This window comes from Drosophila simulans, chromosome 3L, assembly GCF_016746395.2.
Source record: "Drosophila simulans strain w501 chromosome 3L, Prin_Dsim_3.1, whole genome shotgun sequence".
In the NCBI taxonomy this organism is placed as follows: Eukaryota; Metazoa; Arthropoda; class Insecta; order Diptera; family Drosophilidae; genus Drosophila; species Drosophila simulans.
Window position 1 is genome coordinate 8739518 of NC_052522.2, and position 26170 is coordinate 8765687.

Genomic DNA, 26170 nt, shown 5'->3' on the forward strand with positions numbered 1-26170 from the left:
ACGACATTTTAAATATTGATTAGCCTTAAATGTTTATATATATGCAGTCCTTTGAACTCCTTATATAAGCCGACGTCATAACAATTCAGTGGGGTTGAGTCCCAGTCCCAGTCATTATCGCATTCTCACCACTTTGGCACTGGAGATGGCTATTAGCCAATGAAATTAATTACTTTTTAAGTGACGGAGTAGCAGGGCAAAGAAACAACAAGCTAATTTATTGAAAAACTTTCAAAACGCAAGGTAAAATTCAATTTAGCGAACAATATAAACAACAACAATAAAACAAACAAACAGGAAAGAAAGGAATAAAAAGTAGACCTCACTCCAATGGAATGGTCATGAGTTTGGCGGGCAGATTGGAAAAGAAGAGCACCAGTCCCAGGATAACGATCAATATGAACAAAGTCCACAGGACATACTTTCGAATGACTGGCCAGAGGATGTGCCGAAAGGATTTGCAAGGATGCGTTAGTGGATTGAACGAGCTGTCCGGTCTGCTGTAGGTTAATTTAAAGAAAACATTGTCAAGTTGGCCAGAATTAAAAACAAGTGGAAACTTACTAAGGCGGCTCCAAGGCCATCGGTGGGTCCTGTCCACGACCAGCCGGCCGGTTGACGGCCTCCACATCCGTGCAGACTTCGATGCTCAGCTGCATTTTGCCCTGGAATCACTCAAGAGGTCACGGATAACAAGCCAAGGATAATTCCACCAACACTCACATTTTGAACTGCGGCCTGGCTGCGTTGCGATGGATGTGCATTACTTTGCAGCGGAAACCAGCCGTTGATGACCTTGCGCTTGAAGAGATTGATGCGCTTCCTCTTCTTGGGATAGGGCTTACATAACTGGGCAGCTGGATACGGTGCGTACATGTTGGAGAGATTGAGCTCCAGGGCGGCCAGGTACTCATCCTTGGTTAGCACATCCTTATCCCACACCTGCAGATAGATAATAGGCGGCTTCTTGAACTCGATTTCCTCCAGCAGCCCCGCCTTTCGCCGGATTACCATCTATAAAATATATAAATTATAAAAAGAAACGGGAGCCCACGGAATAATTAATGGTGAAAAGGCGCCGCGGTATTGTTTACCCTGACCAATTAGGCAAGGTCACGGCTTACCAGGTCCTCGTTGGGGGAATACTTGAGGCCGAAGACCATGCGCCAATTAAATGCCGCATCTCCTGCAAATGAGCGGTAATGGATATCGGTCGATTGGCGCTTGTCCTCATCCTCGCACCATCTGCCAAGTACAGCGAAAAACGTCGGTAATTGCATATCGTTTACCTAGATCCGCTTGTAACCCATGGGTAATAAGCAGCCCCTCCGGTTCACCCCGCACACCCACACACTCACCCTATCACGTAAACGTCGCTCATTAGTTTGCCAAAAATGTTTTTGTCGCCCGCCTGAATCCCGACGAGATTCTTAACCACAACACGCACCTCGAAATCCGCGGGCGGCACAGGGGTTATATCGATGGGACTGGGCACATAGATGTTCGCCTCGAACAGCTCTATCCACAGTTGGAGTTTGCCCTGGACAATGGGTTGCATTAGTCGATTGGTTTATTATAAATATATCTAATGAAAATATTACTTTTTTATATCTAAAATAAAACGAAATATGTTTTATCAATGATTATTACTCATAATGCAATTTGTCACAGATTAGGTAAACAATATTGATAACGGCTCTCTACACTCTTTTTGGCCATAATTGGCAATGCTATTTGTAGATATTTTAACTAAAAGTGAGTCATTGCATTGGGATAGGTTTGCACCTACACTTTGTTGTTTTTATTACCTGTTCGACATTTGGAAAATCATCGCGGCAGAGGGAGCGGGTTTCCACATGTTCGGGAACCAATTTGTAACCGAAAGATGGCAACTTATCCATATTCTTAAGCACGGCTAAACTAAGCCTCTCCTGCAGCTCCTCATCTAAAAAGTTATATACAGATAAAAGAACCTTTGATTATAAAATGAACTAGTAGTAACCCACCTTTCGAGATCAAAGTTTCGTCCCCAAAAAGCATTCCGTCCACCTCAATTACATTACCATAATAGTAGGGGGCCTGAATGCCCCTTTTCTGGCACAGATCTATGAGAATTTCCGAGGGCAACTTAACGTCGTGCCAGTGGTTATAGCCACTCTTTGTGTACTCGTTGGCCAAACCCACTGTGGCACGATGCCTAGTTCGCCAGCGATCCTCCAGATCGATGTTTGTCTGACCGATCACCTCGTCCTTGATCTTGTCATGATCATATACCATGACTTGGAGCATGTGATCTCCTGGCAGCGTAGCCTCCATTTCAAATAGACGACCGAAAACTGGATTACTGTGGTTGGGTGAGAAATGGGCTCTATCGGAAAACGTCTTGCCGCCCAGGAACAGCTTCACATAGCAATCGGAGTCTCCTTTCACATCTCGAGGACGCATCTGAACGCCCTGGACTACATAGACACGTACCAAAAGTTTTACGGTCTCACCCAGTGACTGTAGTGTGGACTGATGTCGAGGATGTATGGGATTTGACATGTTGCGAACCATGTCGCCACCACCTCCGGGATCCTCAAGAACCGGACACTGGCATGGGGTCAACTTGAGTTGCAGCTTTAAGGTGGCATAGATATCTTCTTTGGGTGGACCATGCTTCTTAAACTTCACGCCATGAACCAACTGGACAGGAACCGCCCAATCCTGGAGGTATCCAAACTGGGCCTGCTTCTCCAGCTCTTCGTAGTAGATAACCAGGCGGTGCTTGTGTTCGTGGCACATTTCGGCCGCACTCCAATACATCGAGTTGTAGAACTTAGTCCACCAGGTGAATTCCCGCTCCTCGACCAATTCGAGGTCATCCAAATCATCATGGAACCTTAAAGCGTGACGATTGGCATAGGGAGCTGGACGCAAACCCAACGCGAAGAGGAGCCGCATCCACCAGCTGCTGATTCTGGAAGGTTTGGTCTCCTCCTCTTCCCATTCCAGTTCCTCTTCCTCATCCTCATCATCTTCATCTTCATCCACACTAACCGTGGTGGAAGCTTCTACAGCAGCCTGGTCTTTTTTTAACACACACTTGAGGGTCCTGTCGCGTTGCAGGAAATTTGATGAGTTGGGTATGAGAGCTGCTCCCAGAGTGGACTCGCTGCTGAATCCGGAGAGAAGGACATCGGTGGCTATAATCGCCGGCCAGTAATCCTGTTGATCTGGCAAACTCTGATCGGGGTACTATATATTCGGGACCTTACTTTTTTACGGTGTGAACTTACAACCACTCCAGATGCGTAGGCCACCAAAAAGTTTATGCTGTTCCGGATGCGTGCTGTGGAGGGTCCACTGGCCAGGACCAGATCACCCATCATCACATTGATTTTCCGCTTACCAGCTGAACTCATGTTGCTCTTGGAGTAATTGCGCAGACCCACAAAGAAAACTTCTAAGCTGTAATGGGCAATAGATTAAGAGAAGTGTCCCGAAATATTTACCAAGCTTACACAAAATTCTGCATATTTGGCCTGATGGCCATTGGAATGCCCGTTGCCAGTTGTGGTTCCTTTTTATCATCCTGACCAGGGGGTTCCATGGAGATTTGAATGATCTCGGCTGACATCAAAACCTCTGCTTGTAGAGTTCCTTTCCTAGCAATTGGCACCCATTTAAGAGGAGGTGGAGTCAAGTACTTCAATCTCTGTAGCTTTCGCAACGGATTCTTTGAGCAAGCGAATACTCCTGTATCCTCCCAATTGGAATCACTTGCCCGATCCTCGCTAATAACACTCATGGCCACGCTTCCCATGCCCACAAGGTCCTCTGGTAGACTGCGTTCGGAGTTGTAGAATTCCAAGGAAAGAAGAGGAGGGTTCCTTAGATAGAGACCAATACCTCCTGGTAGTGACACCCAGTTAAAGGTGATCACAGCATTCCAAATGGGCGATAGAGTTCCGGGAGACGTATACGTTTCACAGGCCTGGTCGGCAAACAGGACTCTCAGATGGGGGTCACAGATGTTCTTTTTTTCACCACCAGGACGTACTTTGGCTTGGTGTATGTAAACGTGACAGAGGAAGTGTGTCTGTTCAGGATTCAGCTGCCACAACATGGGCTCAATGTTGGCCCAATCTTTATTGACAACAGAAAGAAACTGTTTTCGCTCCCGTTCCACAACAATGGCTAAACATCCTGATACTATGGCCGTGGTGCAACCACAATTGGGGCAGGTGTGCGAACAGCCCGCGGACTTGAAGGAAAAGCTCTTTAGACGCCAACAAAGGGTCTCCTGATCCGCATCCTGATTTCGTAGATTCAAAAAGAGCTTGGCGTTCAATCGGCAAACACCCACATCCTTACCGCTTGCACTTAAGGTAAGCACCAACTCTGGCCACTCGTCCTGTGTGCGTGCCATACTGGAAAGGGATCCGATTTCGCCTACCAAACGCTGAAGCTCATTAACAACATCACCAATCGAGGTGTCCAGGTGTTCCAGAAAGCAGCTGCGTAGTTTATGCTTAAGATGTTGAAGTTCCAGTGGCAACTTGGCGAAATAGTCGAGGAGGTACAGCTGCCGGTTAATGTCCCAGGTGGTGCGCTTTGGTTGCACGTCGTGGTCGAACCGGTGGGCATCTAGACCCTCCTTGATTCTGGTCAAAATGCTGTTCACAATGACCTTCAGGCATTTGGCCTGCTCATCATCCTGGTGTGGATATTTTCGTTGAAATAGCTTGAAGGTGTCCAGCTCTGAACGCTGCCATTTATTTAAAATTATAGTGGAATAAAATAGAATGTGGAAAACCCCAATAGACGTACCATATAATTGACTATATCCAGCATGAAGAAATCACTCTCGTACTTGGCTCGATTGTCCGGCAATCGAACTCGAAACATGCAGGACTGGAAAGGTGCCTCCCGCCGGAAACTCTTTGAGTTCATTGCCGACCGGAATCGATCCAAAGGTGTCCTTAGCTGACCCTCCAGCACGTTCGAGCTGTGTTCGGCTAATCTCGCCGAGATCTTGTATGCCGTACCTGAGGTCAGGATGTGGTGACCCATTAGTGGAAGAAACTCAATCAGATAGACATCGTCATGCCAGAAACGGGTCTCATCCAAGCCTGGCACCGTCTTGGAGGACAGCGTGTGGGTGGGCTGGGATTCCGTTAGCATTTCAGACCGAAGTTCCATTAGAAGACGACCAACATAGATCATAGGATTGACAGGATCGTAGAGATGCAAGTAGGTGGGTCCCAGAGAAGGAGTTCCTATTCAGTTGTTACACAAGTCTGCCTTTCGTGCCACACATGACTCACCATTAAACGCGATCTCCTCAAGACACAATTCGAACTCAGCCACGCATTTCCATTGTAGATGCTCATGGGTAAAAATTAGGATGAGAAATCGCTGGGCCACCGACGGATACATCCAGGCAAAGTTGATCTCGTAGTTCCACACGGGCGTCGACGTGTTCTTGACCACCGGCGTTTTGCCCTTGAAAGGATGGAATCTGTACTTTAGAAACGGAAACATAAGTCAATGTCGAGAGCAAAGTACATTGAAGCCGGCAAACGATACTTGAATCATGTAGTTGCTCTGCCTGATGAAGTAACCCCGGTAAAAGGCGACGAAGTATCGAATATTACTTGGAGCGAAGGTGTTCACGTTGGTCAGGAGATTCCTAGGGGTATTCGGTTCGTGAGACAGATCTATGTTTAATATATACTCACTTCTCGATATCATCAAAATCATGATCTACCGTCCACTTGTTCAGACTTTGGGTGTCCTGCTCCTCAGATCCGAGGGCATAAGACACTGGACTATGCTGGGATACGATGGCCAGATCCAGTTGCAAATAGCCGTGAGGTGCAACGGCATTTTCTAGGGTCTGGTTTTCTCCAATAGGTGCTTCCAGACGACCCCACTTCTTAAAGTAACCATGATTGGTCTGGTTCCACACGCTGTGTAGATCCACCAGCAGCTCACCCACTACCACATTTTTCTTATAGGTCATGTGTTTCTTTAGCTCAAAAAGGATAGTTAGCCGCAGGAGTTCCGTTAGCGTACAATGGAACTCAAAAACGAAGTACTGAGGATGCGTAAATGGAATACCTTTAAAAAATGTATTTGTATACACAGAATTCCCATCAAAACACACCTCATTGAAGAAAGGATTTTCGGTATTCGGAAAGGACTTGGTGCTCTTCGTCATTTTGTCCAGGCTAATCCGCACGTACAGCTCGCCGGAGGTCACTCCCACTTGCGCTGCCTTGTGCACCGTGATGCAGATGAGAAACTCCTGCGGGGCACCTGCGAAACAGTCCTCCATGTAACTCATTATCTGACCAACTCGACTAGGAAACGGGTCACGGGAATAGACATTTTCAAAATCGCCCCGAAATTTGAATGGAAAGCAAGTGCAACGGCTTTTCAGTGCTTCGAATGAGCAAAGGCTCATGGCTTGGTTCGTTTAAGTCCGGATATATTATGCTTTAAAATAAAAATCCAACAAAAAATTGTATTCCCGTTACTCGTTGTAGTCTTGTAAATTTCTATCGATATGCAAAAAAAAAACTCTTTGATACGACCATTCTAACGCCCTAAAACCGCTTAAAACTTCCACGCCCACATTTTTGATAATTTTTTGGGATATTTTTTCATAATTTTGTTAGTCGTGTAAATTTCTTTATTCACCAACTATATTCACCTATCTGGCAGCGCTGAAAGCTCCCAGTTGGACTTTTGCTGTTGTAGGTTTGCTGGGGAGCCGAGCTTTCAGCTGGAGCAACCTGCTACCCGCGCATGTATTGGTGGTTGCTGTGGCAGCAACGAGCAGCTCAGAAGCAAAAAACGACTTCAGTTCGAAAGCACGCTTCCAAGCAGACGGTCGCACATTCCGATTGGCAGCCGAGTGAGTGACGAGTGAGATTTAAGCCACGATTCGAGTCGAGTTGAGTCGAGTGACGAGCGCAGCATTTAACGCAGTGCTTGGTGCCTGGGAGCAGCGGCATCCAAAACACACCCTACGCTCTCTTCGCGGGCCCCAGTTTCAAGCCATCGGTGCGTCTCTATCCGGATTTCGCTGTGTGCGTGATTTTGTGTATAATTTTTTGCGCGCGCTCAATCAAAACAGAGCTGCGTACTTACCAGCATCAACAATAACTCACCGCTAAAAAAAAAAGAATACAATAAATATAAATAAAAAGTGCTGTGCTCTTTTGTCCGCCCTACCAAAGTTCTCGAATAATCAAATATTCCGGAATCATTGCAGTTTGATACATCCAGTGGGTCGTAAATCTTCGACGAACCGTAAATTATTTAACAGCTCGCTACGCAGCGTGCTCATATTTTACAGGTAAGTTTTTGCCTTAGTTTCTGGGAGTGCGCATATTTCTGAAAACCCCACAAAAAAAAAACATGAGCATAGCGAGTGCCACTGTTTCCAGAGAAAAGCCACCAATCCACCCAAAAACCACCCAACATCCACGCCCCCGGGCATCACATCTTTATCCAGGCCCAGTCCTCGACCATCCGCTTTTGTTGATACGCACACACATTTTTTGCGTCGCTCCTGCTCGTGCTGCCACCTCCACTCAGTCGCCCCCTTTTTCATGATTGCTGATGCTGCCCCCACTCCGCTCCTGAATTCCCTTCGGCGCTCCTGCGCTACGGTACCGTTGCCTTTTGGGGCCGCTGCCCTGGCATCTGTGCCACTTTTCAATTGCGCGGCCTTTCTTTAAGTTTATCACTAATTCTACCTTGCCCGTCCAAACGGGACACGCAAAGAAATTGGTGTATATGGTACAATCAGTTCTATAAAGGATTGGTAGCACTATCCTGGTTTTGACATACATACTTATAAAACTAGAAACTATAGTACAGCATCTCTTAAAGTACATAGTTTCCTAATCCTCGAAAGTTGAGAGAGGAAAGTCGTGTGATAAAAAACTAGACAACATTTATAGTTTTTTTATTTGTACAGTATGCTTTGGAAACCATCATGTCGATTCTTATCAATGCGTAACATCATTCGAAAAATATTTTTAATGACTTCTTTCGCAGTAATCATGTCTCTTTTCTATATCTAAGTATTTTGCTAGGTGTGCATAACCTTACAATATGCGTAGCATTATAGAATTTTTTAAAGTGTACCTGCAGTGAAAGGTTCCCTTTTGCAGTTCCCTCTCTTTGTAGCTCAACCTCTCTCTCTCGTTTTGCTTTTGTTGTGGAGTGTGTAAATTTTTCTGCAATTTCTTCGGCTCCACCGCCATTCGCTTTTTGATCTTGAAAACATGCTGACTCCGAGTTCTCTCCCCTTTGGAGCAACCTGTCCGCTCCACGAGGGTTCCGAACAAGTTTGTCCGGAAAACCAATAAAGCAAGTAGAATTGCTTATTGGAAATGAGCAAGAAGCGAGACGGAGGCACTGCAAGAGAGGGACAGAGCTAGAGCGGTAGAACGAAATCCCACAAATCTCGTATTTGATATCGCACTAAATGGGGGAATGGGGCTACCAGGCTGATTATGATTACTTTGCAGAACTGCAGACTCACTTTTATTTCGTTAGTTTATTTACTCCCCAAATTACCAATTAAATTATTCGAAAAAGTTTATCTCCGCACGGAAATGTGGAAAATTATATAAACGTTACGTGACTATTAATTCAGGTTTGATATTTATCTTTTAATCTGTCTGACAACAGTCTGCATTAATAAAACTTAAGGGGGTAAAAATAGATCCCATTTATTTGAAAATACATTCAATTAAATCAAAACCTGGAATTGAGAGTGCAAAATTAATTGCTCTCATAGTTTATAAATTAAATCCCCATAAGAGCTACAAAACTGTATAAATTTAACAACATATGTATATTTCACAAAAACTGCAAAAGAAAAGCCCGTCAGCATTTTTGACATTTTTATTCAAATGTACGTAAAAATGACTTTAAAATGCAAGCAAATTAAACATTTACAGCTTGTTGAACTATGGAACGTCAGAGGGATTTACAAAAGTATGTAAAAAGAACAAAATACAAATTTTAATTTAAATTTGCAATGAGCTCTGAGACAACAAATAAAAATTTTACTCGTTTTACTATTGATGAAGTTTCCTATAAAATTTAAAAAAGTAAGAGAAAATATGCATTTTATTGTTTTAAAATATTTCACAAGGAAATACCCTTTCCACCCCATGGTTTCACTCTAATCTCTAAGGCTTGAGGGTTTGGTAAGGCACCTGTCAATAGGGATTGGCTAAAAATTGGCTTCCCTGGCTTTCTATCTACTGGATAAATGTAAATCCAAAAGTGTAACAAATCACTGAAACTAGCTTAAGCGGGTGATGAGGTACAAACTTATGTACGTACTTTGCAGCTGCAATCTGGACCTGCAACTGGGTGCCAGCAACTTGTATAAATATTTAAGTAGGGACTTTTTTTGCTTCTGGCCAGAATCGAAGGCGTGACAAAACGATTCACAGCACTCCGAAAACCGTTAACCGTGTTTGCCAAGCCAACCCGGTTTTTGGCCGATGTGCCAGCGCACACACACAGAACTTGGTCTAAAGAGTTGGCCAAACTTTCCATTGGGAAATCGCAGGTGAGCGCACGCTAATGCACAACCAGAAGGCAATAACTCAATTGGCAAATATCCGCAGCAGTCGGAGAACCATGAAGCTGACTTGCCGAAATGTGCAACATAACTCAATTAGTGGAACAAGAGCAGTGTACAAAACAGTAGGTTGTCGAAACGACGCCTCAGCGAGCATGAAATTGGCCAAAAGGCCAATGGATATAGACCAGGCCCTTTCATATGTGAGTTTTAGCCCTGGTCATATAGACCAGCAACTCTGGGACTTATTTAGCTACCAAAACTCGATGTTAAACGACTTTTTTAAGCGCCGTTCCAAGGTGAACGAGCCGCCACCCTGAACAGGGCCGAACTGGACAGTGTATCTGTATCTGAATCTGTATTTGTATCTGCAAGTTCACTAAAACGTATCTGCATCGGGTTACGTGTTGCGCATGCGTTGTCTCTGCATATTTTATGGTAATTCGAACTTGATCCACTCGCCGCCTTGGACTTTCACACACATCCACCACCCTCGCTGGTGGTGTTCTTCGCTGGTCCGCTGAATTGGAATTTCCCACAACCATCTTGTATTACAGGGGCTTTCTGTTTGTGGCTCGAATTACGTCCGCCTGGTGGCAAGTTCATTGCTTCTAGTCGGTGGTCAGTGGCAATTAAAATCAAGCCAGCCACTCTTCACCCGGCAACAATTCATTCCACCATTAGATCTCCGCCTCTTTGGCTTAAATTGCCTGCACTTTCAGCGGAAATACGGCAGGCGAACAGTACACATATTTCGAATGGCTGTCCCACTGTGATTTGCGGCAATTGTCCAGCTGTCCAACTGTCCAGCTGTCCATCTGGTTGACCGACCATCCGCCTTGGGCCTGGGATACTTAATCGCCCTGGCCATATCTGCGGCTTTCCACTCCGATCGATCGATTGGGGGCTAGTTACTTTGTCATTGTATCAATGCAACAATGGTCAATCCGAAACCAACTGAAGTCCCTAGCTGGCCATTTCGCAAACGTTTCTATTGGCAATGTAAACTGTCATTGCTTTAAGTTAATTAAAAACATTAAGCCAGCCAATTGGAGTTGAACAAAAAGGGGTAAAACTAATCAAGTTATACAGTTTAAATAGGCTTATGGGGGAAATTAACTATGAAGACACATTTTGTGTGCTTTTTAGGCAAAAATAAGGTTGCAACTGAAATGCAGCTTCATTAATGGAATCATCATGTAACATAGCTTACTTAAAAAAACCAAAGGGAAACCCCCTGATTGATTTTCAAGTCTTAGACGTGTGAAAGCAAATCTACTTCTAACTTGAGCAAACCACAAAGTTTAAGATTGTTATTCCATCAGATATAGACTAAATTTTCATAGGTAAACACAAAGAGAAAATCCCCTTATGTCACGATAAATTTGCCCTTTAATCATGTGGTTTATTCATAATCACCTCTCGGAGCCCTTGGCAATTTTCCCATCGGTATCTGTGTGTCCCATTTTCTCATTTCTTATGCCCAGCAGGTGCACATAAGTGTTTCCCCGACACATGATTAATGAACCAAAACTAGTAATAACTGCACGCATTGTTCGGGAAGCCAAAAATAAAAAATAAAGCGGATTGTAAAAATGTTTACTTTCGCAAGCCATGAAAATCTCCAGACAGGCAGCCAAATAAAAAAAGATTGTGACGATTGCGCAATTGGAAATGCGTAACTTTGATTTCTGGACTTAATTGCGGAGGCTAGGGAAAGTAAGGGGTATCAGCAATTAACGCAGTTACCCACTTTAATCGCTGCTCGCCCACCGAACTCGGAAGCACCCAATCAAAAGATACATTATGTTTTCATTTGTGTTAGCCATTTGTAATTGATTGATATGTCGACGTGGATCGAGTGTGCGTCTTAAGTTCATTTTGAAATCTTGTTTTGACTCTTTTTTTTTTTTTAGTTTTTGTAAAGAAAACAAAAGTGAAAGTCCAAATATGCAAGGCGACGTGCTGCTGCAACAATGCATATTAATTTTTGGGTTTTTGTTTTTAGTTTTGTGATGGCACGCCTCTGGCTGAATTTTGGAGTTTTCTTTGCTTCGCATATGCAAAGTGTTTTACGCCAAAGAGCGCGTTGGCAATTGTTTGACCAATTTTAGCCCACCCTCTTGGCCAAATGCGCATGCTTGGCTCAAAGCAGAAGTAGGCAAAGGTTTACTTTAGTTGCTTTGGGCTTACTTTTGGATTTTTCAAACACTGATGCAATTGGTCTATTACGCAGAAACGGACAAGTTTTGGGATATAAAAGCACAGCAGGTGGCTTGGGATTTTATTTTGGAGTCTAGAGCAGTGGTTCAGTTTGGCTATTTGGCTTAGTTTTATTTGCCATCAATTTGGTCTAGCCAAGCGATTGCATAAGTTTGTTTTAAGGCCTGAAAGTTGCACTATGTAGAATACGCTTTAGATGGTAAGTTGCTTTATATTATATGATGCTAAAGGTCTATCTATCAAACCGTATTTAAAGGTTCTATTCATGAAACTATGGTACTGTGCATCACATAAATAATAGATATTTTATCTTCTTGAATCAGCTTGTATCTGTTTAAATTTCGTGACGAAAGAACACTTTATAATCTCGTTGATTCTCAAACTTCTCTTGCTTAAATATGAGAAATTCCCTAACTTATTACCTTATCTCGCAGAAAATATGAAGAATATTCAATTCGAGGCATAAATCTTAAGTGCAGATTATATCAGCAGGCATAAATGCAACCCTTTCGCGCTGGTTCCCTGCGTTCTCACATTCCCGGCAGGCTTACAGGAAGTTGTAAGTCTGTCTCCGTTATTAGATAAGTTGCCTAGTCTGGGAAGGGGGGAGGGGGAGTTGTAGGGTCTGAAATTACGAACGTCATCAAAAACTTCCCACATAAATTTATTCCAGCTCTGGGTGGGATATATGCGCGTACTCTCGCCGAGCGATGCGATATTTCATAGTTGCATAGGCGGTGGCAAACACTTTTTTCCACATTTTTTTTTGTACTCCCATGCGTTGGGTGTAGCATGTGTATCTACACTTTTTCGCCAGTCTGAAATGAACCGAACCGAAGTGAAGCGAACAGAAATGAAATGAAAAACTTGCCCCACAGTCGAATGAGTGAGCTTGCTAAATATCGAATGAGAAGCATTGATTGCACTGCAGCCAGCATTATTGCCAAATGGCAAAATGTGAATCGGCTTGGCCAACACAAAGTTACGGGAAAATTATCTTTTGCATGCAGGCAGGAGGAGGAAGTGCCAAAGGTTGTGAATGTGAAAGTTGAGCTTGGCCGAAAGGAGAGGCGTATTAGCCGCAAGTTAAGCGCATTGAACTTGGCCTCTTGGGGGTCCAAAAGAAAGTTGAATATGTTAAGTAATCAGTGAAGATCCCAGTGCCAGCACACGATCCTCCGTTTTTCGCACTTGAGCTCGCGTGTGTGGATGCAACTGTCACTGCAAATATGTATCTGCCAGATACTTATTTCATTTAAACATATGAAAAGTAACGTGTGAGAGTCGAGCTGCTGCGACTGCAGCCGCCGCTCGTTTAAGCCCGCAATTTGCGCCCCGTGACTCGAAATGGTCATTATCTAAATCTGGGGGGGCACCTTCATACCTTAATGCCTCGCTGGGCCCCATGAATCTCTGCTTTATTTCCGAACTAAGCATCTGTTTAGCATGTCGTCCGCCCACACAGCACACTGAAAATGGGCGCCGAAAAGGGTAATGTGCGGAGACCCCACAAACTTTAATGGAAATTTATTTGCATCTGTTATGAATTGAAGTGACAGCGGGTGTTGGTTATGCTCCACTCCGTTATGTTTTGTCTCTCAAAGGCAGGAAATTGTCGCTACACACAGCACACATGGCGTATGTGTAATCTCGCTATAACAATGGCTAATGTACTCTCAATTGGAAACAAAAAAGTACAGATTAATAAAAATAAATAGGTACTGCCTCTTAAATGGCACAAATGAAGTGGGACTGTTTTATTTAAAGCTAGAATGGAATATTTGGGCATTACATCCTAGCAGCTTATATTATTTGTTTATCTGAAGTTAGAATATTATTTATTTAATTTAAATATACGCACAATTTCAGCAAAAAAAGAATTCAGAGGTCCTTGCTCAGCTCCTTGAAAAACTTGCATAGGAACCAACTGAAGTCGTCCGTTCTTGTCAACTTATTTATATGCATAGGTTATATAACTTGACTTTCATTATTATTCCAAACTTTTGTATTCTCCCTCAACTTTGATTTGACTTTGCAGCATCTTTCTTCTTTTGTTTATCTTTGCCGAAACGCCTCATTATGCTGAGCAAACAGAGGCTGTTTAAAGCATTTCATCAGTTTATTTTATTGATGAAAAGTGAAAAAACCAGTAACAATAAACCTGCGAGCAGCAGACATTCAGACAAAGGCAAATCATTTGCCAGCTCATTATGAGCTAAATAAATGTAAGTGTGTCAACCTCGTTCAAGCTCTGTAATTCAAACAGACAGCCACAGATATAGATACATCTACATCTACAGATACAGATACATTTACAGACATAGTACATTACCCGTCTTGCAGCTTAACTGGAGCAATAATAAACCAAAAAGCCAGAGACATTGAACAAATTCTGGTTCGGAGCATTTCACTTTTCACAGAAAGACGAGGCACAAACTGAATAATTAAAAAGAAAAAAAAATTAATAAAGAACTGGAGTGGGTTGACCGAGGGCGGGGGACCTACTCAATTAAGTAAAACTATATGTATGTATATGCAAAGTTTCTTTTCTCTGTCCACAACGATGGTAATTGGCCCCAAATAGTTTCATTTTTCTCCAGCCCCCACTTTGATATTTACCTTAAAGTAGGTCAGTGTCTGAAATGTTATTCGACTTCTCGCGTTCTTGACAAAAATTTTAATGCATAAGCAAAAATATTTGGGTGGGTCAAATAAATGATATAAAATTCACAAGTGCTTTTATAAAATATGAATGAAGAATTTCACGTTTGCATAGATATTGGCCACATCATTTCAATGGAATTTCACTTTCAAAGATTATTTAATCTAAAGAAACGTAAAAAATGCATTTTAGTGGAATTTGCGTTCTATCAACACTCGTTGCATAACTAAATTATGTGCTTGCAAAGTTCATCAAAATTTTGACAATCTCTGATTAAGATCTCTCAGCAAATTGAAGTTTTGACATTTTACCTATGTCACCAGAAAGTTTTCGAAGCCATTTGCATATCAACGCCACCCACAGCTCTTTCGTAATCAAATCTAGAGTTTAACTTTGGAAAATTTCCTCAACCAACTAGAAATATATTCGCAAAAATGTATCGCATAACTCTGCTAAATGGCCAGACGTGTCTGTGTCTCTCGTGGCCGGTTGGCTATAGTAGTTGACTTGTTTGCTGGTGACAACCCACCAGCCTGGCTACCAGATTGGGGTACTGCACTGTGAGAAAAATAAGGCAGGATATTCAAAAATTATTATTTAATACATATCATTATTTTATGGGTTTCTCATTTGATTGCAAAAGACTCTACTTGTACCGATAGTTCACATTTAGAATAACTTTATTTGTACCCGAATGTATCCAGGCCTATACCGCTTTTTGGTTTTAGTGCACAGTGGTATTGCTCTCGTAACACGAGCCTGTTGTGGGCGTGGTCGAGGGGAATTGGGACCGGGGCGTTGGCATCTGCGCTCGCTTATGGCACACGGCTTGGTCCAATGCACATGGCCCAAACGAAGCTGTCAGGTGTTAAATTGGCAAGCCATCAAATGGCAGCAAACATGGCAACAAACATCGCCGAAGCGAAGACCATTGACCTAAAAAATAGAAGAGCGGAGTCAGACAAAGGGGCTTACTCTTCAACTCGAAGACCTTTAGCTTGGGCCTGGGGTTTCGACTTCGTCTCGTGCCGGAGCCCACTAATTATGTCAAATTAACGCACTTCATGTGATTATATAAGCAAACTAACAAAAACTAACAGCCAGCGAGTTGAATGACTTCGCAAAGTGAAATAATGAAATTAACAAAACTGAATTTGAACGACACTCAGTTAGCCTTATGAATGTGAGGTGCTGTCGGCTTGTAAGATTCATTTAATTAGACCACTTTCAAGGTATAATTTTGGCAGCGTCCTGTTGTAAAATTCTGACGCTTTGCCTTTGTGTAGATTTTGAAATTTGCCGCTCCAAACGCTAACGAAGTTATTCGCCCGGCTTTTCTCGTTTCGCCTTATATTTGCATTAATTAAGCGAAATTTATAAATAAATTGATTGTGTGGCTCGTGCGGCAGCGAAAATAAATAAAAAAACATCTAAAGTAAAAACAAGAGCGTCAATATTGCGCTATATTTTGCTCGATTAATGGATTTTTATTCCAGTTGAATAAGTTCGGGTTTAAAGCCTTTTTTATAGGAGACACAAATTTAGCAACCAGGGGAGACAAATAAAAAACGCAAATTGTTGGGTAAACTTTTTCAAGGGACATCAGTTGGGTAAGGTTTAAATGAAATGTATTTTGTTTGATGGCAAAAATATGATATGCCACACAAAAATAATTAATACGGATTAATTAAAAAAAGGGTTTTAAATGGGCATATTAAAATAATTGTTAATTAAACTTAAACCCCCGTCTATGTTGGTAAAAAATAAGATTTATTTGCACGTTTTTTTAATATATGTGAGTACAAACATATATGTACTTAACAATCAAACTAATCCAGGAGTAAGCGTCAATAATCGGATTTTTAGAAACAATTTTAATTATTGGAATACAGATTTAGAAAATAAGCAAAGCCTTTATGGGGTTTGTGCTTTAATGTTTTTTACTGTGCTAACCAGCAGATTTAGCCATTAACATTCCATTTACTATAGCCGTTTAAAGCCGAGTAGTTCCCACACACATCCACTCTCATATGCATATTTAAGATCTCGAGCAAACGGGAGGCTGAGCCACCCACCTGCATTTAAGTACTGTTTGGAGAGTGCGGTGACCCAATTGAGGCTTATTACCCTATAATTTAATTACCCATCTTGGGAGTTTCGGTGCCGAGGAACCGCAACTAAAGAGCCAAAGAACGGAGTGCAGAGAATTTTCCCACGCTTTGACAGATGGAAAATGGAAAAGTGGCTATGTGGTTCTGCGGCGGCAGTTTTGGTTTGCAGCATGATGGGTTTTTCCTCGATTGCCATTTCCAATTTCCCAGCTCCAGAGAGTCTTGGCCACCACCCGGCCAATCAAATCAGAATCGAAGAGCCGAGAAAAATGTTTAACGGCCAGCGGAGCACGGAGCGAAACAGAAAGCATTGGCAATAAATAAAATTTCTAAATTCTTGGCAAGCCAACGAACGTGTCAAGTGTGAAACACACATCAATACGAATGAATGTGAGAGTGCAACTGGGAAATTGACTTGGCTTATATATAGCAACTCTCTGGCCGAGAAGTTATGGCCAAAGGTTGCGACTGGCCTTTCAGTTCGAGCGAGCGCAGCTTCCCTTTGACTTAAGTCTTTTTTTTTAATTAATACGAGTTACGACTTTCTTTAACCCATTTTGGCGTCGAAAAGAGCGGCTGGTAGTACAAGAAAATGACTTCCAGTCCCACAATTGAGACCCGCTCGAATTTCCTTTCTGCAATAGAAAATACTTTAATCACCGTCGCGATGCCAAAAAAAAAAAAATGTGCATTGTTTGCAGAGCTCTCAACTTCCACTTCCCCAGCAGCCGGTAAAACAAAACTTTCTACGGCTAAAAAATGCTGCACGAGCATGTGCAAGCATTTAATTACGCAAATAATAAACAAAGCCAGAGTTAAAATCCAAATGCAAGTCAGTGGCGAGAGCTATAAATTTGCAATTTATTTGCGGCTTTTGGTGTTTTTTATTATTAGCATTTGTTGATGCACATTAAGCTAAATGCATATAGATGAAAACGCGTTGAATGGGATGTAAATTGATATCGGCACACAACGAAAATATTTGTATTACCTGTATAACACACGTGTGGATTAGCTTTTGATTAGCTAGTTTATTATAATTACCATATAAAAACACAGAAATACAGGTCTCATTAAATTTTATATAAATTCATTGAAATTACCTATAGCTTCCCCTTTGAAAAATCCACAGTTAATTCATATTTGTTTTATGAAAATTTTATGTTTTTCAAACAGATATTTGAGTTTGCTGCGCACACATGTATCTTAAGTAGATATCCAGACTTAATATTTGAGTTAGATAAAAAGCTGATGCTGAGCTTGCTGAATTTTTGCCAATATTTTGCATGGACCACTTGAAAGTTAATTACAAGATACGCCCCCTTCATGTACCAGTGTGTGTGTGTTAGCCACTTTGCGTTGCAAGAATGTGTGTGATAGCTAATGGCAAGCTTTTGGATTTTGTGTGGGGCTCATATGGCATCGGAAGCCAGAAACGAGAAGCCAGCAGTGGCAACTTAGTGGGTGGCTGCTCGAAGCTTTTCCGATTTTCCACTCAGCCAAGGAATTAATTAAAGCTCAGAGTCAAACTGTAGCATTAATGAATAAATAAGGGCAAAGGTTGGAAACATTTCGAGATAGAATTGGAAGCAAAACTGCAGATATATAAATTTGGAGCTTTAAACTCAGAATTAGCAGCACAAATACTTCATATTTATAGCATCAACTTGCGTTGTTATCAAGTAAGCCGGTTTTATGCAAATACTAAAATCCCTCGGATAAAATTCAAATTAGAATGCAAATACAAATTCTTTTTGACTTAAAGCCTCCCGCAAACAAATGACTTAAGCGTCAATATTCGTAAACAATAGCTTGTTTTTGGCTAAGCCCATATTATAAATTCAATGTCACAACCATTAAGCGCTATATGCACATCCGTTAGGCAGTCATTTGCATGTCTTATCACAGGAAAATTTAAACTAATTTAAAGCCAGAACGTCGGATGTCTGAAACAATGGAAAAGCAATTAAAAATTCTGTGATAAACTTTTGTTGCGTTGAAGGGTTTTTGGGTGGGCTAAAAAACAGGGGGTGATATGCGGGCTAAAATGGGGAAACTCGGCTTATGTGAATATGTACATATGTAGGTCTGGAAAGCGTTTTGCACTCAAGTACTTTATGCACTCAGTGCCTCTCTGGGTTAAAAGCTAAAGTCATAATAATAGAATTTATATAAAAAAAATAAAAATTCAATGAAATCGAATTCATACCAAATAAATGCTTAAGATGTTGCTTTCCTTTTGCCACTTGGATTCGAAAATAAATTGACATTTAAAGTGCTATTTCTTTGACCGCAACTGTGTGGGTGTGCGAACACAATTACATTTCGGCCAAAACATCATTAGGACTGCAAGGGGGGCAGCGGGCTGTGGATCCCAGCTTTTACCGGGCTCAAAGGGACCCAGGCAAAAGAATGAAAACAAAAATGTTGGCAAGGAAAATGTTTTGCCCGTAGCCGCGACTTGGCAACAGTACAGTACAAAAAAGCAGTGAACAGAACGCCGAGCAGCATCGAAACTGAAAAAAAACCCAGACTCTGAGGGCTTAGCTCCGCTGCCGAGTGCTCTACTTTTCCAACTTCAATAGCTCGTGACATTGTTTGTGTATGTGTATGCATATATACGTACATATATATTTTTACCCAAATAACTAGGCACACATGTATAGCTACAGCTGAGAACTTGGCTCAAACCAGATGGCAACGGCAACAACAACAGCATCATCTGAAAAGAAAAGTGCTAAGCGCGGCGAGAAGAAAGGGGGGGGGGGGGGGGGGGGGGGGAGAAAGCGGGAAGTTGTTCTACTGCTAATAAGAAAGTTAACGTGGAACAAGATGCTGGAAATTGAGATTCCCGCCGACTCAATGAATTAATGAATGAACGAAAGCTTGTAATTTACTTGAACAATTTTTTAGCTGCTCGAGGAATTAAGGCAGCTCGTTATCTGATGACGACAGGCGGTGTGCTTAGTACACACTAAAACCGTTAATTAATTAATTAATTTTGAGTTAAATTGCATTTAGAAGTTGTTTAGGAACTTGTTTAATTTATCAAAAATACAAATTTATAGATATGTATATCTTTATTGTTTATTGTATGCTTAAAGTTAAAGTTTCTCCATAAATGTATCCAAGAAAAATCCATAATAATAAAGAAAAAACTGGTACTTTAATCTTTCTACAAGCATACACGTTTCATTACAATTCTACATATTTGAGGTATTCCAAATTGAACTTTCTTTCGTCTCGAAAATTTTCTGCTGAAGTCGTTCACTAATTTTTAAGGGCCAACTTTACATGTTAATTTGTTAGGCACGGGGCACGTACATTCAAACATGGCCGATAAGAAATGCAACCTGGCTAGAAACACTTTTCATGTTTATATACGCTTCTTGGTATTTACGTTATTATGTCGTTTGTTCGTTGTTTATTTCATTTGACACTTTCTTTTCTGTATGTTTTTTTTTTCGTGTGTTTGTGCTGTGCCCAACGGAGTGTGTGGCACTTAACATGAAATTAAGTAAATTAAGTAAAAATATTTTAATTCAATTAGAAACCTCGCAACACAGAGTGCTAAATGTGGAATTTCTCTTTGTCATTGCAGTTGAAGAGAGCTCCGTGGAGGAAAACAGCCCCAAGATTTCGAAAACAACGAAAATGGTCTTCGACTGCGGAGTCTGGTGTGCAAAGTATTTGCTTTGCATATTCAATTTTATATTTTTCGTAAGTACAGATGAAGTAAGGTGGGGGATTATTGTGCTATATGCACACCAGGTAATGCATATGGGTAACGCATAGAGGTTCATGTTCATGTCATCCGATGGTATCCCATGCCACATCGCCCATCCATCCAAATTCCATTGCAACTCAATCAAGCAAATCTCTGCGCATGCGCTGGTGCTTTTTGCATTTTCCCGCATTTTCAGCTTGGCGGCGGTTCATTGACTTTCAGCCAACATCGTCATCATCATCATCGTCATCATTACCATCATGTTGATTGCCAAACGTCATCATCGGCATTTTCGAATGCAATCAAGATGGGCAGGCAACGTCATAATAATAACAACAATCATCAAACTGCGTTTGCATGTCCAGCGGGCAGGGGAAATGTGTTGTGTTTTTGTGTTTAATGCTTTATGTTTCAGTGTAAACACATAAATGGCCACTACCTGAACACACACATATACATATACATTGTTTAATGTTTTTTTTTTTATATTTATATTGCAGGTGCTAGGCACAATTATATTCGGAGTCGGACTATGGCTGGCCGTGGACAAGCACTCGCTGATTGCTCTCCTCAAGTTGGTCGAGAGCGAGCGCATTGAGGTAAGACCAAGCGAAGACGGGGGTTTCCCGAATATCCCGCCCAACTCCGGGTGAAAGTGTTGCCGCTGAAACACCCCCTTTTTTTATGTCGAAAAGGCTCCAAGAAAGCACTGCATTCCACCCAGTTACAACGCAATTTATACGCAACCCATCGAAGTGTGTAATTCACATATCGAAATCGTAGTGAATCAACCCCGAAATATAGATCAACCTCACGTGCAGGTGCTTCAATAATAGCGGGCACTGGTACTATGATTATTAGGAAAATATAATTATATTGTAAACATGCGGTCCGGGTGGAAATGGTCAAAATGTGAGGCACGAAAACGCTAATCAAAGTGCACGATGCATTGTGCTGACACACTAACAAACAATGGGGGATGGCTATAAATGCCACTTTAATTGGGTTGAAATTGTATATAAGACAGCGGAAATACAATGGAACTGTAAGTAATGGAATCTAAAATTTAAATAGAGCAGCATTTATTTTATGGAACTAATATCAATCTATAATTAGCCAGATCAAGCAAATTCAAAGTACATTTTTCAATACTTAATTTATAATGTATAACAAAATTGATTTTATATAGGTTAAGTGCAGTTAGATACATTCTGTTGTTGTGTCTGCTACATATGTATAAACTACACAATATACGACTAAACTTTTAGAAATGTACAAATCGTTGTTTAAAGCCACCCTCTGGGGTCCTTTACCCAATTCACACAGATAAACTTTTTCAACTATGACAATTTCCATCAAAGTTTGCATGTTCAGCGTTAACTAAAGTTGGTAGTGAAAATTCCCTTTGCTATCTGACTGGGCGTAAAGGGTTTTTCGCTTTGGCAAAACAAATGAAAAGTGCATGTCCATACGGGTACTAATTGTGGGGTCACCTAAGATAAACATGCTAAGGCTAATTGAGAACCTTTACACGGAAATGTTCCACGGGTTGCGTTTGGTCAATGAACTTGCACTCTAGCTTCAGAAGACTTATCTGAGATCTGACAATTTGCCTACGACAATTGGGTAAAATGTGCGCATAATTCAATTATACGAATGAGGATGGAGACAATTTTTGGCCAGTTCAAAGTTTAATTACGTATACGCAGCGTGGACCCCATCTGAATTTACCCACACATTTCTGACTCTTGTTTCTGCTCTGCTCTTTTTCGTTTCCATTACAGCAATTTACACAGCCACAGGCCATAGAGCAGCTGGCCTATGTGCTGCTCGTCATCGGAGCCGTCATGTTCTTCATGAGCTTCTTGGGCTATCTGGGAGCCATGCGCGAGTCCCGCTGTCTGCTGTCGACGGTAAGTGATCGAATGGAATCTGGGTTGGAGGTGTGCACCCGGACACACAGACAGTCCGTTTCAAAACTGAAAGTCATTTGCAGGTCTTTAAGATTTTTATGGGAAAGTTGCATACTGTGCAATTTAAATTTATTGTTTTATACAATCTATCTTCTTTAAGTGTCACGTTTTTGTTTTATGGGTATCTTAACTTCAACACACAGATACTAAATAATGGAACTACATAAAAGTTCATTATTCAACTTTGAACTGAAAACCAAACAGCAAATTTAAATTGAACTAAGAATAAATATATTGAAAATAAAATAGATTTCTTCAAGAGGAAACTTATTTGCTTTCCATTAGCGAGTGACTACCATACAGTTCCGAAACGCATTGTCACACATTTACATATCCCCCGCCCAATCAATGAGTCCAATCAGAGTTGTACGAGCTTGCATCATCGGGCACATTGTAATGGATGACAGACAGCCACCGAAGATTCACGGCTCCGGGGAGCTGGGAGTGGAGCTGGTGGATTGCCCAGCGTTTGTTTGCATTTTCCACCGAATAACTTTGCCGTTGAAGAGGATTTCCATTTGACTTTGACTCTTGGCTGGAAAAACTATTGACGGCACTCGAGAGAAAGTTGTACATAGCGGGGTGTATCTATAGGTGAATTATCGTACATAGATACAAGCATATCGTGAGGCCAGGGCATGTTTGAACGATTGGTTAAGCGGCGACAAGCCCTTCACTTGGCCATGTCTCTGTGGTCTGCGCCTGTGAGTGGAATTGTAATTTCTTTGGTCTGGAAAATAATTTACATTTGCTCCACAAGTGGCCTGGAGGGACGGCCAGAGGGACTTTCTATGGTCGAGAGTGCTCACTCGGGGCGATTGTGGTAATTAATAAACCGTTTTATCACATTTACCTGCATTACTTACCCCGGACGCGCCCACATTTCTGGGCTTGGCCAGCTTAATTGCAGCGACAAAACAGGTGAATTTAATTTACCTTATCGAGAAGGGGGTAAATCAGTCGAGGGGAAGGGCTTTGCGCATGCGCAACGGTGCCGAACACGCGACCTGCATGCGACCCTCTTGGGTTTTGCACTTAAATTAGCCAAGGTCGTTTGGTTAACGCATCTGAAGGCCAGCTCAGCTCTTGGCATGGCTAACATGTCTTAGCATTGATTTTTTTTTAAGACGGCAATTTATTATTTAGCAAAAAAAAAACTGCAGCCACTCGCGTACCTAAACGGTTTCAAATCGCTACACTTGGCATGCAAACAAAGTGAAGCTGCTCTCCATAGGCCGCAGTTCGGTGAGCTTGCATGTGTATCTGACAGATACACTGGCAGCCAGGCGGCTACCAACGCCCACGATGGCTAAAATGAAATGCTGCCAGGCGTAACAGCCGCAACACAACCAGCTAAAACCGAGCATATCAGAGCAGCGTATCAGGGCAACAACCACAACGACAACCACGAGGGCGACAACATTACGGAGGCACTCAGAAAAAAGACTTCTTAATTGGTCTCAGATTATGAAAGATGCTCTGCAATAAGCTGAATTTTTTATAAAGTAGCTCTTTTGCAGTGAGGAAATATGCACAATGAAAATGTTCTTAGATATAGGATAATTAGAAATGTTGTTGCATATTTATTTTTTTATGTGCGCTTCCTAGTTAGAATAGAAGAATAAAAAGCCACAAGAGCTTTTCGAAACATGTAACAAAACATTAAGAAATGACCTTCAGCATTTGTGCTGCATGCTGCGCGCTCCCCCAATATCCGCCCAACCTCCCCTTCGGCCACTCACCCATTTGAACCGAATATGTATCTGTATCTGTATCTATACGTGGACTTTTGCGGCTAAATGTGTGCTTGGGCCTAACTCACCACCAGCGGCAGTCGACAAATGCTGCACATTTGGCTCAGGGTCAAACGGCTAGATTTTTCTGCACGGCTCACAAAGTGCCCATCAAATTGGGTCAACCGCGTGCGAGCGATAAATAAACCAGGCAACCATAACAAGAAATCATTGAATAAGTGTATTATGCAATAATGAACTCATTTATATTTAAACGTGAAGTTTTTATTAAATGTGGCTTAATAAATCAAGTTGCAATATTAGATTTGCTGTATTTAAGTAAAGATTTTTTTAAACCTGGGTGGGTACAATTTATAGATATATTCATTAAAAAAACGCTCTCTTTTCACAGTATGGAACCTTTTTGATCCTGCTGCTGATTGCCGAGATCGTTGCCGGAGGATTGGGCGCCTTCTTCAAGGACAAAGTGCGTGCCGAGAGCAAAAACTTCTTGCAGACGACCATTACCAGTTATTCGCTGGGCGAGAATGTGGATGCTACCTCGCTGATGTGGAACCAACTGATGGGCAACTTCGGGTGCTGTGGCATCAATGACTATCACGATTTCGATGACTCTCCAGCGTGGGTGAACGGCAAGGGTAACCGCACCATTCCCGATGCCTGCTGTATCCTTAAGGATGTGGCCAAGTTGGTGCCACGCGACGAGGACTGTACAACCAACCCCAGCGACAGTAACAGTTTCTACAAGAAGGTATGCTATAATGCAGCTAGATATATACGGATTCGTAATTAATGGTGTCTATCGTTTTAGGGCTGCTATGAGGTGTTTACCGAGTGGCTGATTCGGCAACGTGAACTGGTCATCGTGGCCATTGCGGTGGGCATTGTGCACCTGGTCCTCATTATCCTGGCCTTTGCCCTGTGCAAGGCCTTTGCCAAATACAACGATATGCGTCTGTAAATCGGAGATGACGAGGACAGCGGATGTTGTGACAGTTTTCAGAGTTAGCAAAGTAGACGTAGGAACGAGCCAAAACAGCAGGACAGTGAAGAGCGACGATCCCTCCTAGAACTCCCCCAAAAATACAACGCCCTACCGAACACCGCGACGTGCTCAATGGAAACATGAAATATATTCAAATGCATTTGCCGCATGGAACGGGACAGACACGAGAACACAGAACAGTTTAATACAGCTCTAATCTAACAATAAGCTAAGATCATAGCCAGCATAATCCATTTACCGATAATATTCAAGAATATCTTACAAGAAATGTTGCTCAATGTTTTGCCAGCAAACAAATGGGTCGGAAGGATCGCGAAGGTTTTTACGAATGAAACTCACACTTGGAATATTTATTTGTAAATCTGTTTTGATAGCAGTTTTTTAGTTGTTAAGTAGTAAACTACAATATGCGTAATATTGTAACTATTTTTTCTTAGTCTGTTACGATTTTGTTATGCAATCAGGCATTCGAAAACCACTCAAAAACATCACAGAAATCACATAAGTTAAGACGAAAGACAACACACATTTTTGAGATTGAGCGAAATCGTGAGATCAATTTTGAAAGATGACTTTTAAAGAAGCATAGAGCATAACGCTCATTTAATTACAAGCATGCATATATACAAATATCGATTGAAAATGATAAGAAATGAAATGGCATTGACATTGTACTAGTATGTGTATTAGTTAATAAGTCTCTAACCTTAAGTTGTAACTTTAGTTGTTTTTGCTATGGCTATCTTCGAGTTTTTAACTACATACGCCGGGGCTCGCAACTTCGTGTTCCCGGCTCTTTTGTTAAAAATGAATGTTGTACATTTTTGAATTCTATATATACATATATAACTATTATTAATGCATATTATATACACGTATGTCTGTAGTTTACTTAATGTACTTTTTGGAAACCGCGCAATGAAAAGCCGTAAATCGAAAGCATGAAACTAAAACACACACAAAAACGATAAAACCTCCCAAGAACGCGAGGAAAAATCCCCATTTAAAGATGTACATTTCTGAACGTGAACGAAAACGTAATTAAAATAAAGAAAAAGTAAATGAAATTTGAATGTCTTTTTTATATGGAAAATATGGTCATTTCCTGTTTTG

General features: G+C 41.6%; 2 protein-coding genes across 8 annotated transcripts; one reads left to right on the forward strand and one right to left on the reverse strand.

The window, feature by feature from the left end:
• Positions 1 to 249: 249 nt before the first annotated feature.
• Positions 250 to 6463, reverse strand: LOC6737353 (otoferlin). Of its 5 annotated transcripts, none has more exons than XM_016169920.3 (14): positions 6152 to 6462; positions 5724 to 6082; positions 5572 to 5674; positions 5310 to 5508; positions 4813 to 5261; positions 3504 to 4750; positions 3279 to 3450; positions 2007 to 3225; positions 1809 to 1945; positions 1359 to 1540; positions 1125 to 1245; positions 724 to 1014; positions 565 to 665; positions 250 to 500 (listed from the first exon to the last, which is right to left on the reverse strand). In XM_016169920.3, exons 1-14 carry the CDS (start codon positions 6449 to 6451, stop codon positions 323 to 325), a joined length of 5058 nt encoding a protein of 1685 aa, XP_016031087.1. In that variant the 5' UTR covers positions 6452 to 6462; the 3' UTR covers positions 250 to 322. The 5 variants fall into 5 exon arrangements, with proteins under 5 accessions (XP_016031087.1, XP_002084191.2, XP_016031086.1 ...); XM_002084155.4 differs by having other exon boundaries at positions 5310 to 5487; positions 5551 to 5674; XM_016169918.3 differs by having other exon boundaries at positions 357 to 497; positions 5310 to 5487; positions 5551 to 5674; positions 6152 to 6463.
• A 339-nt stretch (positions 6464 to 6802) lies between these two features.
• On the forward strand, positions 6803 to 26124 carry LOC6737354 (tetraspanin-9). 3 transcript variants are annotated; one of them, XM_016171160.3, is made up of 7 exons: positions 6803 to 6904; positions 7265 to 7348; positions 20199 to 20317; positions 20825 to 20923; positions 22109 to 22237; positions 24443 to 24802; positions 24863 to 26124. In XM_016171160.3, exons 3-7 carry the CDS (start codon positions 20252 to 20254, stop codon positions 25010 to 25012), a joined length of 804 nt encoding a protein of 267 aa, XP_016031089.1. In that variant the 5' UTR covers positions 6803 to 6904; positions 7265 to 7348; positions 20199 to 20251; the 3' UTR covers positions 25013 to 26124. The 3 variants fall into 3 exon arrangements, with proteins under 3 accessions (XP_016031089.1, XP_016031090.1, XP_016031088.1); XM_016171161.3 differs by having other exon boundaries at positions 6847 to 7079; XM_016171159.3 differs by having other exon boundaries at positions 6847 to 7053.
• The last annotated feature ends 46 nt before the right edge of the window (positions 26125 to 26170 follow it).